Genomic DNA, 15,938 nt, shown 5'->3' with positions numbered 1-15,938 from the left:
GTGAAGTTAGGAAACACTTCTACATGCAAAGGGTAGTAAATGTTTGGAACTCTCTTCTGCAAATGGCAGTTGATGCTGGGTCAACTGTTAATTTTAAATCTGAGATTGATAGATTTCTATTAACCAAAGGTATTAAGGGATATGGGGCAAAGGCGAGTATATGGAGTTAGGTCACAGATCAGCCATGATCTCGTCGAATGGCAGAACAGGCTCGAGGGGGCAAAATGGCCTACTCCTGTTCCTATGTTTCTATGTAAGAAGGCATTTGTAACTTGACTTTATCTAATAGTGCAATGGTTGTAATCTTTTAACTACTCTTGTACAATTTGAATGCTTGAGACAAAAGCACACACACTCACAGGTAATTGAACACTAGAATTCTAACTGACTAAAGGTTAGCTAAAATCCACAGGAATATCAAAAATATTGTCTTGCTTATCAAAGACTACGAAAATAAAAAATTAAATCCATGAACTCAATGGTAGCAGTTTTTCTCATGTAATACCCACTGGAAATGTTATGTACGCTAAGTATGGTTATCAATCTTTAACTTAGACACTGTATTATCATTGTTATAAATCCCTGGGTTAAAGTTGCCCATGTGAAGGTACGGCAAGAACTTTTAAGGACACAATGTGACTAAGAGCAGACTTTCCATAATTCTGCACCAGTATCAACTGTTGCAGACAGTGAGGCTGCGCAGTCTCCAGGCAGAAACCCCAGGAGGAAGGGGTGGAGTCGGGTTTCTCGAGCGGGAAACGGGAGCGACTGGAAGAGAAGAGGGCAGGAGCTCTGAAAAGAGGGCTCAGGAGGCAAATGGCTGCCGCATCCCGTCCCGGGCTTCCAAACTCGGCCGCCGCCCTTCGTATTAGTAGCTCTGCATCCAGAACTCAAAGTGGGATTCAGTGATCATGAAGAGAATTCAACGAAGGGGTTCGGAGTCGTAAGTCTTGCAGACATTATACATACCATGAGCTCCAACTTAAGCGCGCCAACGAAAGAGTGCACTCGAATTTGGACACAGGGACAGATTCTCCTTTGAATCCATGTAAATGGAGAATGTATGTTTATTATGTCTAGATTCATTCTAATGTATGCAAATGTCTAATTTAGTTCATTGACCTGTAATCTTCTTATACTGTCTGACGTTAAAACTATAACGTAAGATAATTAGAATTAAGCCATTGTAGTAGTGATCTCCTTACTGGACTATAGAATACTGTCTACAACAGAGACCACATCTCACATATATCTAGAGAACCGTGAAGGGGTTACACTCATTTTCAGCATAGAGCCATTATGTAGTCACTTGCCACATCTGCTCCACAGCTGTAAAAAAAAGTCCCACCTGGCTTCTTTCTGGTCTTTGGTAGTGATTGTGATAAATTTAATCTACAAATCAAATGAAAAGGAAATATTCCCATTTAACCTTCTGTTAATGTAAAGTAAAAACATAAAATGCTGGAATGCTCAGAACTGATGAAAGGTCATCGACCTGAAATGTTAATTGTTTCTCGCTCCACAGATGCTGCCTGATCTGCTGATTGCTTTCCAGCATTTTCCGTTTTTATTTCGGCTTTCCAGCATCTGCAGTATTTTGCTCTTATCTTAATGTACTTTTGATTTACAACTCACCAGAACATCTTCATTCTCTGCAGGGAACTTCAGCTTTAGGTTGCCAGCTGCAACTAAAACAGCTTTCACTGCACGCATGCCATAGTCGTAGTGGAACTGTGATGAAAGCTGCTCTGAACACAACCTATAAGTCATCACTATTTTCACTGACAATGGCTTGGCATTAAGGAAGCCATATGAGTAGAGAGAGATTTCAGCTATCAGTGCATAGTTAGGAACCATCATAGCTACTGTCCGGAATAGAACCTGAAAAAACATTGAAATTTCAGGTATAGAGATCATCTGTTACTATTGAATCTGCTTCCACCACCCTTTCAGGCAGGGTATTCCAGATCATAACAACTTGCTGAGTTAAAGGAAATCTGTTCATCTCCCCCCTGGCTTTTTTGCCAATTATTTTAAATCAGTGTCCTCTGATTATTGACCCTCCTGCCAGTGGAAAAAGTCAACATATTTTAGTAATGTAGCATAACATCCATATCAGCCACATGCTTATTGTCACAAAATCTGCACGTACAGATAAAGTGAGATATTTGGAAAAGGTAGTCCTGTTAATTAGATTATTTTAAAAATGAAGCAATTTTATGTTTTGTATAACAGTATTATGTTCAATACTTTGTGAAAACCAACTGACACAAAAGCCTTGATTTTAACTCGGGGCATGAATCGGACAGGTGAGTGATAAGCCCCCAGGAGGTTACAAGCACGAGACCTGGACGATTTTAACTCCTGGGCCTCATTTCAATAAGATCGACGGGCTGCTTAACTGATCGAGCAGGAATTGGACAGCCCACTCACAACACGTGCAATTCCCAGCGAGCCTCCTAAAGTCTGTTTAAAGTGGGAATGCACCTCTTAAAGCAAGAACATAAGAACGTAAGAACATAAGCAATAGGAGCAGGGGTAGGCCATTTGACACCTTGAGCCTGCTTCGCCATTTAATAAGATCATGGCTAATCTTCTACCTGAACTCCACTTTCTTGCGCTATCCCCATATCCCTTGATTCCCTTAATATCCAAAAATCTATCGATCTCTGTCTTGAATATCCTCAATGACTGAGCCTCCACAGCCCTCTGGGGTAGAGAATTCCAAAGAGTCACCACCCTCTGAGTGAAGAGATTTCTCCTCATCTCAGTCCTAAATGGCCGACCTCTTATTCTGAGACTGTGACCCCAAGTTCTAGACTCCCCAGCCGGGGAAACATCCTCCCTGCATCTACTCTGTCAAGCCCTGTAAGAATTTTGTATGTTTCAATGAGATCACCTCTCATTTTTCCAAATTCTAGAGAATATAGGCCTAGTCTACTCAATCTCTCCTCATAGGACAATCCCCCCATCCCAGGAATCAGTCTGGTGAACCTTTGTTGCACTCCCTCTATATCCTTCCTTAGGTAAAGAGACCAAAACTGTACACAATATTCCAGGTGTGGTCTCACCAGGGTCCTATATAATTGCAGTAAGTCGACTTTACTCTTATACTCAAATCCTCTTGTAATAAAGGCCAACATACCATTTGCTTTCCTAATTGCTTGCTCTACCTGCATGTTAACTTTCAGTGATTCGTGTACAAGGACACCCAGGTTCCTCTGAACACCAACATTCCCAATCTCTCACCATTTAAAAAATACTCTGCATTTCTATTTCTCCTACCAAAGTGAATAACTTCACATTTCTCCACATTATATTCTATTTGCCATATTCTTGCCCACTCAATTAGCTTGTCTATATCCCCTTGAAGCCTCTTTGCATCCTCCTCACAACTTACATTCCCAGCCAGCTTTGTATCATCAGCAAACTTGGATATATTACATTTGGTCCCCTCATATCGCTAGTTTACTCTCATATTCTATTTTCCCTTTCTTGATCAATTTCTAAAATCCTCCCAATCCTCAGGCTTACTACTCTTTTTGGCAACATTATAAGCCTCTTCCTTTGATCTAATACTATCTTTAACTTCTCTTGTTAGCCACAGTTGGGCCACTTTTCCTGTGGGGTTTTTGTGCCTTAAAGGGATGTATATTTGTTGTAAATTATGTATTAATTCTTTAAATGCTAGCCATTGCTTGTCTACCATCTACCTTAGCCAACTCGCCCCTCATATCTACGTAGTTTACTTTGTTTAGATTTAAGACCCTAGTTTTGTATTTAACTAAATCACTTTCAAACTCCAGCAAGGTCACATTCCTGCTTTGAATTTTTTTGTGAACAACTCTGGAAACAATTGTTACACTAAGGCTGAGTTGGAGAGCTGCTCCCAGGTTTTCTGATGCCTCCCTGGGGGTCTTAGTGGAGGAGTTGTTATTCCCCAGTAACTGTAGGAGCTGCAACTCACTACCACAGCTAGCACTGCATTACCTGATGCAGTCAAATGTTACTTCTTTGCCTCTGGCTCCTTCCAAACTGCAACAGGGAATAACAGTACCATTAGTCAGTCTGTAGTCCATTTTCATTAAGCAGGTGACTGATGTAATTTCATCACATTACCCATGGACAATTGGAAACAGCAGGATAGGGCTCTGGGGTTCACACATATTGCAGTGTTCCTCCAATTTCAGGGGATCACTGAGGGCACCCACATTGTGCTGCGGGCTCCTTCAAACAAACCCACTGCTTTCACAAATCACACTCTGTTAATGTGCAACTGGTCTATGATTACTAGCAGTGCATCATGCAGGTCTGTGCCCACTTTCCTGGCAGCTACCATGATACATTTATATTACGGTAATCCTCCATTCCCCAACTCTTTTCCTCGGCACAGCAAGTGAGAGGCTGGCTGTTTGGGGACAAGGGTTATCCCTTGCACATTTGGCTCATGACTCCTCTCAGGAACTCATACTCGGTGACCAAACGTTGCTACAATCAGATCCATGGTTCAACTAGAGCCCCCATCAAGCAGCAGCCAGAAGTAATAAGCCAGCAACTAACCTGTAAATACTGCATGCAAATAAAATGTGTACCTTCAGATTGTCAGGCAATTCTGAGCGGCCTGCATAGCCTGGATTCATTGTAATAGCAACAAAGCAATTTGGATTCAGTCGTAGCTCAGTCCCCTCAAACATAAAGAACTCAACATTGCCTTGGATTGCTCTTTGGATGCAAAGGATCTGCTGAGCCACCACAGATAACACTTCCAGCTCAATACGATTAAATTCATCGAAGCATGCCCAGGCACCTGAGGAGGCCAATCCCTTAAAAAACTAAAGAGGATAAAACAAGTTTTTTCACAGATATTATATTTTATATAATATTCTACATATTTTGTCATACTACTACAAAGTTGAAGTGTATTGAAGTACTTGGGCTGTTAAATGAAAAGGAAGCAATAGCCACTCCACAATAAAAGAGAAAAAATGTATAGCCAGTCAAAAACTGGAGAGCCTTCCAGTGTCAGCTTGGTTTTATTGATTGCACTCTCACTCTGAGTCAGAAGTTAAAGACACAGTCCAGGGGCTTGAGCATCATCAACACAGGTATTCCAATTCAGTACTAATGGAGTACTGCATTGTTGGAAATGCTGTTCTTTAGATGAAATTGTTAAACCGAGGTTCTGCAAGGTTCAGGACATTTGAGAACTCAAAAATAATGTTCAAAGAGCAACTTGCTTGATATGCTGGCCAATATTCTTCTCTCAACCAAAATCATCAAAAATAGATAATTGGTCATTCATCTCATTGCTATTTATGGGATTTTCTTGCGCACAAAATGGTTGCAACAATCACTACACTTCAAAGTAATTGTATATGAAGTGCTTTGGAATATTTCTAAGGTGCTATTTAAAAGCAAGTCTTTCTTTCTTATACAAGAGGTCCTTTGGCAACAGTTTGCCCTCTCAGCCACTGTTACACAATCTAAAATTAAAACTTTAATGAGCTTCAACTACATCCTGAATAGGTTTCTAAATAATCAATTACTTTGCCCATAGCAATGTAGTCCAGTCCATCGGAGCAGTTGAAGACGACACATTGTACAGCAACTGCTTTTGCCAAGTCTTTAACCGATTCTGTCTTGCCTGTCCCTGCAGGGCCTTCAGGAGCTCCACCCAAGTTCAGAAAAAAGGCTCCAATCTGTCAGGAAGAAAGTGATCTGGTCAAAGATTTCTCCACAACATCCCTGAATGATGTATGTTTCAAATTCATAAAAAATAAGTTTCCTGCACTATCTTTTTAACTCCATTTTGTATGATAATTGGTGGACGATCAGTACATAGTCACATCCATCCATTATCTTCAGATTATATCACAAAGTGTCTAAGTAGTAATCATTTACATGTGAAGAATTTGCAAGTAACAATATAGTGAGAATACACATTATGAAGCAATGCATTATGGAAAATCATCAACTAGCCAAGGTTATGTAACTCGTGAGCATCTGTTGGGTCAATCATAACACAAGTGTTTATTTTTCATATTACTATAGCAACATCTATTTTGTTTACAGAATATGTAGATGTACATTTTCCTTTGTTCGCTAATTGTGAATAAGTAGGCACGACTATAAACCATGGAACAAATTAAAATAAAACCATGGCATTCCATTTGTTTTAAAAATAATTTTGAAATTTTAAAGATTGTTATGGTGTTCTGTGTTGCAGGACAGATTATTGGTGAGCCCGTTGGTTATGCAATTCATCAGAAGTCAGGGTGGTTGAGGGAAGCAAGTCTCTGACCACTGGACTCTTCAGAGTAGGCTCTGTAAAATGAAACTGAAACAAACAATATTTGGGAGGAAAGTGCACTGAGAAAGATAAAATGAGAGATAAGATGCAAGAGAGAAAGAGCAGAAAAATGATAGATATATAAAGGAGAAGAGACAAGTGTTTGTAAAACAGTGGGCATCAACTACTGTTGTAAATGGCACCTGCGTAATACATTCAACACTAGTAATTTCACATGGAAGAATAAAAGCATAAAAACACAAAAAGGTACACTACACTAAAAGGGGTTCAGTCCACTATTTGGACAGATAACAAATGATTTAAGAAGCTGCCTTGAATAGATAAATTATATTTTCTGATGATATTTATTATAAATTGAAAAATAGGGTAGGTTCCACCTGCTATTATTGTTGTTATTGTTGTAGGGCTGAAAATCCGCCGGTCACGATCCCAGGGATTACACTTGGGTCACACCCACCGGTGCCCTCCAGCGCTGAACCCCACCAAAATTTGAGGGGTCAGTGGGATGGCACCTCATTAGCAAGGGACAGGTGAGGGTGTTGCGTTTGCAAAGTTAATCCAGAGACCGTAAGCCAAGTTCAGTTCATGTTGCTTTTTTAATGGCTGCCACACACACTTCCAGGCAAAAGCAATCGAATACCTATACACAATACAATGATAACAGCACTATCAAACTCCATGTGCTCAGGCCAAGGCAATCGAGTACCTATCACCAATGTCAGACATAACAGAGGGCAATCACCATTTTCACAGAATCATAGAATAGTACAGCACAGAAGTAGGCCATTCAGCCCATCGAGTCTGCACCAGCTCTTTCGAAGAGCAATCCAGTTAGTCCCACTCCCCTGCTCTTTCCCCATATCCCTGCAATTTTTTCTCCTTCAAGTATTTATCAAATTCCCTTTTGAAGGCTACTATTGAATCTATATCCACCACCCTATCAGGCAGTGCATTCCAAATCTTAACCACTCATTGCGTAAAAAAGTTTTCCCTCATGTCGCCTCTGGTTATTTTGTCAATCACCTTAAATATGTGCCCACTCATTATCAACCCTTCAGCCATTGGAAACAGTTTCTCTTTATTTACTCTATCTAAATCCTTCATGATTTTAAACACCTCTAGCAATTAAAAAAAAAATAATAGTTCAGAAATAGGAGGGATCAGACAGAGGGCAAATGCGGGGCTGTCTAAGATGAGTTTGGAGTACATGTTCATAAATGTGCGTAGTATATGATAAAGTTAGTGAGCTGCAGGCACAAGTCGCCACATGGGACTATAATATAGTGGCAATAACAGAGTCTTGGCTCAAAGAAAGGGAGGATTGGGAAATTAATATTCCTGGCTACAAGGTATTCAGAAAATATAGGGAAGGAAAGAAAGGGCTGGTGGTGACAGTGTTGATCAAAGAAACTATTATAGCACTGGAAAGGGTTGATGTAGTTGAGGGGTCACAGACAGAATCTATTTGATTAGAATTAAGGAACAATAGTGGAGCTATTACGCTACTGTGTGCATACTATAGACCACCAAATAGTCAGAAGGAGATAGAGAAGCAGATTTGCAGGAAAATTATGAAACGATGTAGTGATAAAGGGGGACTTCAATTATCCCAATATAGACTGGGATAGTAATAGTGTAAAAGGCAAAGGGGGAGGAATTCCTGCACTAGAGACACTTTCAATATCAGTGCATTTCCAGCCCACGAGGAAAGAAGCCATGCTGGATCTAATTCTGCAGAATGAAATGGGGCAAGTGGAGCATGTTTCAGTGGGGGAGCATTTGGGGAATAGCGATCATAATATCATTAGGCTTAGAATAGTTATGGAAAAGGACAAGGAACAATCAAGCGGAAAAATACTTAACTGGAGCAGGAATTCAGTTAACAGCCTAACGGTGCGTGGACATTTATCTAATAGCGATCATAACACGATTGAGTTCAACGTAGTCTTTGAAAGGGAGAAACGTGAAACAGCTACTAAGATTCTAGATTTAGGTAAGGGATGAGACAGAGACCGTCCATAGTAAACTGGACAAATCTGTTAATGGGTAAAATGACAGAAGATCAGTGGGAGGTGTTCAAAAAAGAATTTAACGTGATACAGAACCAGTTTATACCCGAGGGGCAAGAGCTCTACTTGCCCAAGAAAATAGCCATGGATGATTAATGAGGTAACAGACAGCATAAAACTAAAAGAAAAAGCATACAAAAATGCAAAAAATAGCACAAATCCTGGTGAATGGGAAAGATACAAAGAACAGCAAAGGGTGACAAAACAGATCTACAAAAAAGGAGTATGAGAAGAAACTTGCAAGGGATATCAAAATCAACACAAAGAATTTTTATAATTATTTTAGGAAAAAAAGGGTGGTCAGGAGCAATGTTGGCCCCATGAAAATTGATATCGGCAATATTGTCAATGCTAATAAGGAAATGGCGGACATGTTGAATAATTACTTTGCATCAGTATTTACAGTAGAGGATGAGGATAGCATGCCAGAAATCCCAAGGAAACTAATATTGAAGCAGGGACAGGGACTCAATAAAATTAACCTAAGCAAAATAGCAGTAATGAAGTAAATAATGGCACTAAAGAGTGACAAATCCCCAGGACCAGGTGGTTTCCATCCCAGTATTTTAAAGGAAGTAGGTGAGAACACTGCAGATGCCCTAACTATAATCTTCTCCGAAGTTCTCCTGATTCAGGAACCGTCGCTTTAGATTGGAAAATTGCACATCACTCTGCTATTTAAGAATGGCGAGAGATGAAGACCAAGGAACTATAGACCAGTTAGCCTAACATCTATTGTCAGGAAATTACTAGGGGGAGAAATTCGGTATCGCCCCGTTTGGGGCGCAATTATCGGCCGGGCGCAAAGTTATCACCTCTGACTGCAAACTTGGCTTTTATCGCCTCTGGAGGTGATTGGAGCACTAAATCAGGCACTGCACAGCTGTCTTAAGGCGCAAAGGCCAAGGAACGAGGCGCTAACTCAGAGCGTGGGCGCAGCGCAGATGATGTCAGTTAGCAATGGAACACAGACACACTGGCACCAGCCAGTTCTTAAAGGGGAGGGTCGATCTTGTTCTCCAGCCACACCCTGCTCATTGCAGCCTTGAATCTCGGCCTGGAGAGACCTGTGCCTACATTTTCCAGCCAAGGACTATGGAGAGGGTGAGAGAACGAGCTCAGCGCTTCAGCGAGCAGGCCTTGGAGGCTCTGGTTGGCGCGGTGGAGCGCAGAAGATCTATACTCTACCCTGAGAGTGGCAGGAGGCCTTTGCCACGCGACTACAGAAGAGTGTGGAGGGAGGTGGCTCAGCACGTCTCCTCCAGGAGCATGGTGCAAAGGACCCATACTCAATGTCGCAAAAAGTTCAATGACCTCACTCGGGTCATCAGGGTGAGTGGCTCTTTTTCAATACCTCTCCGTCCCTCCATTTCAACCTCACTCTATGGCCAGAGGGTCTTAAAATCCCAATGCCCAACACTCATCCAACACCTATGGCCCCCTTATAAAACACACATGCACATTCCACACCTTGCATACAGTAAGGGCTATTCAACTATGGGAGGCACATCAGGCAAGTGCATGGCTGCATCGAGTAAGGGCTATTCAACTATAGGAGGCACACCAGGCAAGACCATGGCTGTATATTGTAAGGGTTATTCAACTATGGGAGGCACATCAGGCAGGACCATGGCTGTATATTTACTCAGACACCGTCCTTTTCTTGCAGGCCAAGCTATCTCATAACAGGAGACAGCAGCAACGGACGGGTGGAGGATGGCCTCAGCTGCAACCCCTCAGCAATCTTGAAGCACACAGCCACAGGATTATGGCAAGCCAGGTGATCGGTCCTGTCGCCCCTGGAGAGGTCGACTCCGTTTGGGACAGCAATGGTAAGGTCATCAGCTTTCTGTCCTCTCTCATTCCACTTGTCCCTCACAACACCAGCCTTTGACACTTTCAATCCAACTTACTAAATCGTTCCACTCCTTCCTCCCTTACTGCACCCTTGTCCTCATGCTAAAGCCACTCTTGTACCTCCCTGCTTTCAGATGGTGATTCACCAGCTGAGGAGACGGGCCCTCAAGCTGCCAGTGGGAGCGAAGCCGCAGGCGAGGAGGAAGAGGAAGCCGGAGCCTCAGCGCCACCCTCTCCCGAGGAAGCCCATGCCCACACTGGGACCACGTCTTCCCTGGAGGGGAGCAGGGGGGAAGGATCTGATGAGGGTGAAGCTCTGGGACCCAGTGGGCTGCAGCAACGTGATGTGGTTAGGGAAGCTCGGGGGCCTTCTCCCTGGAGGGAGAGTAGGCCAGCGAGTCCTGCTGCACTGGACGCAGAGGAGGAGCAGCTCATCACTGAAATGAACACCCTTGCGGTGGACATGCACACTCAGCTCATGGGTGCAGTGGGAAGGGTGCCCGAAAGCATTGCTGTACTGGCAAGGAGAGTGGAGCACTACGCTGTTGCACAGGCGGATGCCACGCAAATGCTTAGTGCTGCAATTCAGTCACTGGCTGCCGTGATCCAATCTCAGAATGGTCTCATGCAGTCTCAGATTGAGGCCACGCAAGCACTGACTGCTGCCATCGTCACTGGTTCGGACACATTTCCCCGGGGCTCCAGCAGATTGCTCCGGATGCTGAGGTGCTGCCGCGTGAAAGTGCCAGTGTGTCGGTCGAGCAAGGAGGTGCTGTCCTCTCTCAAGAGGACAGCATTCCTGCTGCCACCACTGTTACTTCCCCATTGCACTTGCCACCGCCTGTAGCCCAGACTGCTGCCGCCCATGCAGAGTTGGTGCAGTCTGCAGCTGGGCCCTCCAGGCCCAGAGCTGGTCGAAGCCGTCCTTCAAGGGCATCTGTAGTCTCAGGTTCTGACAATCAGCAGCCTTCCACCAGCCTTGCTGCAGCCACTGGGGCCCCATTACAGAGGAGCAGTACGGTGGGAAGGGGGGAAGTGTGCAAGGGAAGATCACCCTCAAAGGGCAAAATGTAGGAGGTGTGACGAAATGTTGGGAATTTTCTTATTAAAGGCCGAGGTTCATGTTCAAACTTTTGTTTAGTGTTTTGGCCATTATCTCCAGGTTGTGAGAAGCAGTTATGTTAATTAACGATTTTTGTGTTTGTTTCTATTAGAAATGACACACACAGAGTTTGCAAAATAAAAAAGTTTTTGTATTCAAAATGTACATGTTTGGCCTTTGGAATCATTGTTGCCTTGGCCGGCTTTGGGGTTGCGGGTTGCTTTCCATCATGTTGTTCTCCATGCCAGAAGCCATTTCCTAAGGGGCCTAGAAGCGGCTTGCTATCAGCCGTTGACGGGCGGCCCTTCCAGTTTTTACATTGTGGGCCTCCCTCCTGCCTTGGTGCTGCTTGTTGATCATCCTCCTCCTCTTCCTCCTCCTCCGGTGGTACACCAAGGCCTGGTGGCATTGGCTGGGTCCTGAGGATTGCCAGGTTATGAAGAATGCAGCACACAACTATGACGAGGGAGACTCACTCAGGCGAGTACTGCAGGGCTCCTCCTGCATGGTCCACAGACAGCGGAACCGTTGCTTGAGCACGCCAATCGTCTGCTCAATGATGTTCCTGGTGGCGAGATGGCTAGCATTGTACCGCAGCTCAGCAGGGGTGTTGGGGTTATGGAGCGGTGTCATCAGCCAGGTGCAAAGTGGATAACCCTTGTCCCCGAGGAGCCAACCTCGATGCGGTGCCTGGAAAAGGTCTGGCACACCAGTCTGGCGCAGGATGAAAGCATCGTGGCTGCTGCCAGGATAGCGGGCATTGACAGCGAGTATCAGCTGTCTGTGGTCGCAGACCAACTGGACGTTTAAGGAGTGGAACCCCTTGCAGTTTCGGAAAACCTCTGCATTCTCATGCGGTGCCTGCAATGCCACATGCGTGCAGTCAATGGCGCCCTGCACCATGGGGAAGCCCGCTATCCTCGCAAAGCCCAATGCGCGTTCATGCTGTTTGGCCCAGGTCATCAGGAAAGAGATGTACTGGCGTCTCCTTTTATAGAGGGTGACATGAATCGGTCATTCATGAAAGAAAGACTTGTGAAGTGATGCTGAGCAGCCTGCGGGTGGCGCTGTCCAGGGAGAGTATAAATACTCGGGCACAGGTCCAGCTTGCGCAGGGACATTCTTAACAGGAACTAGTGAAGGACACAACTAGACCTCCATGTTGTAAAACAGTTGATTAAAGCTTTGTTTAACGCTTAGACCAAGTGCCTAGTGTTGTGTCAGTACCTTTCTACCTAGACACAATTAGTACTCAGAACCCAGAGATTCAAACATGAAGTGCTTTATTCAGGAAGGAAAGGGAAGTTCTGGGAAGTTCCCAACAAAGAGAGCTAAACTTAACCAAGAGAACACCCAACCATGTATCTGCTGTGACAGCGCCACCACAGGTGGGAGGAGAACACACAATACATAACATATTCCTCCCCTCTTAAATGAAAGGTCCACATTATTCCTCAACAGGTAAGTTACTTTCAATGCACTCAACTAACCAAGGGTAGAGGTAGACTGCCTCAAACCCTGACTTTACCCTGGGGTTTATTCTGCCCCAGTCTTGTGGTTAAGTCACTAAACCTACAGATCCAAGCGTCTTGGAGGCCGCCGCTCTCTGACAGGATACCGGCGGTCATCGCTGGCTTCCACAGCAGTAGGCATTGACACAGGCCTAGATAGAGAAGGTGCCTGTGTCAGTCGAAAGTCAGGAGTTTGCACAGGTTGAACAGTCTCTTTGACTTCCTGTGTTGGAGAAGAGCACGGTGGCAAAGGATGCTGGTTTGCGGTATCATCCGGAAACAGTTCAGGCCAGCCAGCCGTTGGAGCCTCTGTGGCTGTCTCTGCTCCTAGCAACAGTTGATCTGTGTGTCTTCTCCAGATGCCGTCCTCAGCAGTCTCAACCGTGTAAGACACAGGGCCCGTCTGCGCGATCACCGTAGCAGGAACCCATTTCGGTCCAGTGTTGTAGTTTCGATCTAGGACGTGCTCTCCAGGGTGAAACCGTCTCTCCTTGGCTCTTTTCTCTCTCTTTTCAACTTGAGCTTGTTGTTGATGATGGACAACCTGCTCTGCCCTTGGAGGTTTGAGTAAGTTAAAACTTGTCCGCAACTGCCTCTTCATCATGAGCGAAGCGGGGGAAGTTTTGGTTGTGGCATGCGGCTCGTTCCTGTAGGACAACAGGAAGCTGTTCAGACGTTAGTGGATTGAGCCCTGACCTTGCGATGCCTTCAAGGCGTGCTTCAAAGTTTGCACAAACCTTTCTGCCAGGCCGTTAGTAGAGGGATGATAGGGCGCAGACCTGATGTGTTGGACACCATTCACATGCAGGAAGGTTGCAAACTCCTGTGATACAAATTGTGGACCGTTGTCACTTACGAGTTGCTCCGGTGAGCCATAACGGCTGAACATCTCATCAAGTTTCTCAATTGTTTTCTCTGCCCACAGAACCCACAGAAACCCCACAGTGCAGATAGAGGCCATTTCGGCCCATCGAGCCTGCACCGGCACATATCCCACCCGATCCCCGTAACCCCTACACCAACACATATCCCACCCTATCCCCGTAACCCCACGTATTTAATCCCCCCTAACACTAAGGGTCAATTTATCATAGCCAATCAACCTAACCTGCACATCTTTGGACTGTGGGAGGAAACCGGAGCACCCGGAGGAAACCCACGCAAACACGGGGAGAATGTGCAAACTCCACACAGACAGTCACCCGAGGCCAGATTCGAACCCGGGTCCCTGGCGCTGTGAGGCAACAGTGCTAACCTCATCACAGCGACCTCCGGCCACTTGCTACCAGCAACCACAACCACCATAAACATCTTCTCTTCGAAAGGACCGGCGAAGTCCACATGTACTCGCTGCCACACTTCTGCAGGCCAATCCCAGGGGTGTAGGGTTGCCAGCTGTGGAACATTCCGGACCCTTTGACATGGGGAACATGTTCTGGCTTTCTCCTCAATATTTCCATCGAGACCTTGCCATTTCCTTCATCCGAACCATCCCACTGTGGCCTGTATGAAATTGTTGCAGTATAGGTTCCCTCAGAGGTGGCAGAATGATGACACGGCATCCCCACAGAAGACAACCTGCCTGGACGGAGAGCTCATTTCTTTTTGAAACGTAAGGTTTCAAAGTAGGAGAATCTCCTATAGCTCTCCCTCGAATGACATCGTCCATTACCTCAGACAGGACTGGATAGTTGCGGGTGTACCTTCGCACCTGAACTGTCGTGGCAGGTGCTCCCTCCACTTGTCTAAAGTAGAAGATGTCTATCTGACGAGGCTCTGGGGGAGTAATAGGCAAGGGTAGCCTCGAGAGACCGTCTGCGTTGCCGTGCAAGTCTGATTTGCGATATTTGATGTCGTATGTGTGTCCTGACAACAGTAAAGCCCACCTTTGCATCCTGCTTGCAGCAAGAGATGGAATTCCGGTGTGGGGCCCGAAGATTGAAGTCAATGGACGGTGGTCCGTCAGGAGTGTGAACCTTCTCCCAAACAGGTACTGATGAAATTTTCGAATTCCAAAAACGATTCCCAAGGCCTCGCGCTCAATCTGTGCATAGTTACTCTCGGCCTTGTTCAAGGTGCGTGATGCGAAGGCGATAGGTTTCTCTTCACCAGAAGGCATGATGTGCGATATGACTGCTCCCACACCATATGGTGACGCATCATATGCTAGCTGCACGGGTAGCTTTGGGTCGAAGTGTGTCAGGACCTCCGATTTCAGCAATGCTTTCTTCGCTTGGGCGAAAGCTTCGTTCCACAGTTCAGTCCATTTCCATGTTTTGCCTTGACATAGCAACTGATGTAACGGCTTCAGCAATGTTGCTAAGTCCGGAATAAACTTCCCATAATAGTTAAGTAGCCCCAGAAATGAACGTAACTGGATCACATTCTGGGGTGCTGGGGCCTCCACGATCGCCTTGACCTTTGACGGTGCCTTATGCAGGCCAGTAGCGTCAATCACATGCCCCAGGTACTCAACTGAAGAGTGAAAGAATTCACATTTGTCTTTACGAACTCTGAGTCCGTACTCTTTCAGTTGTTGTAGTGTCGCATCCAAGTTCAGAAGATGATCCTCCTCATTTGTCACAGTGACAAGGATGTCGTCCAGGTAGCACTGGACTCCTGGCAGTCCACTCAAAATCCGATCCATTGCCCTTTGGAATAGAGCAGGGGCCAACGTAATTCCAAACGGAAGGCGGCAGTACCTGTATAGCCCCTTGTGTGTCACAATTGTCAGCAGCTCCGTTGATTTGTCATCGACATGCATTTGTAGATAAGCCTGGCATAAGTCTATTTTGCTGAACTTTTGCCCTCCGGCCAGGCCCGTAAAAAGATCATCAATGAGGGGAAGAGGGTACTGTTCCGCAGACAGCACCGGGTTAATAGTCACTTTAAAATCCCCGCAGATTCGAACAGATCCATCCTTTTTCAGGACAGGAACAATGGGTGTGGCCCATTTGCTCACACTCACAGGCTCCAGGACTCCATTCTCGACTAAGGCCTCCAAGTTAGCCTCAACTTTTGGCCTAATTGCATAGGATACAGGTCGGGCTTTGTGAAACTTCGGCTTGCTGTCAGGTTTAATGTCCAGT

The 15,938-nt window shown here is 45.2% G+C and overlaps 1 protein-coding gene across 1 annotated transcript in view; it reads right to left on the bottom strand.

Moving 5' to 3' along the window:
* The window catches only part of dnah12 (dynein, axonemal, heavy chain 12), a 429,714-nt gene that overhangs the window by 279,705 nt on the left and 134,071 nt on the right, over positions 1–15,938 (bottom strand). The window contains exons 25-27 of the mRNA XM_086001602.1: positions 5,547–5,699; positions 4,593–4,832; positions 1,636–1,881 (exon numbers count right to left, since the gene is read on the bottom strand). Of these exons, the coding sequence (XP_085857728.1) occupies positions 1,636–1,881; positions 4,593–4,832; positions 5,547–5,699 (639 nt within the window). The remainder of the gene's footprint in view (positions 1–1,635; positions 1,882–4,592; positions 4,833–5,546; positions 5,700–15,938) is intronic.

The sequence above is a fragment of the Somniosus microcephalus genome, chromosome 11 (assembly GCF_052327205.1).
Source record: "Somniosus microcephalus isolate GS21.2 chromosome 11, FLI_Smic_1.0, whole genome shotgun sequence".
Taxonomy (NCBI): Eukaryota; Metazoa; Chordata; class Chondrichthyes; order Squaliformes; family Somniosidae; genus Somniosus; species Somniosus microcephalus.
Note: the sequence above shows the minus strand (reverse complement) of the source record. Positions and strands in the feature narration are given on the sequence as shown.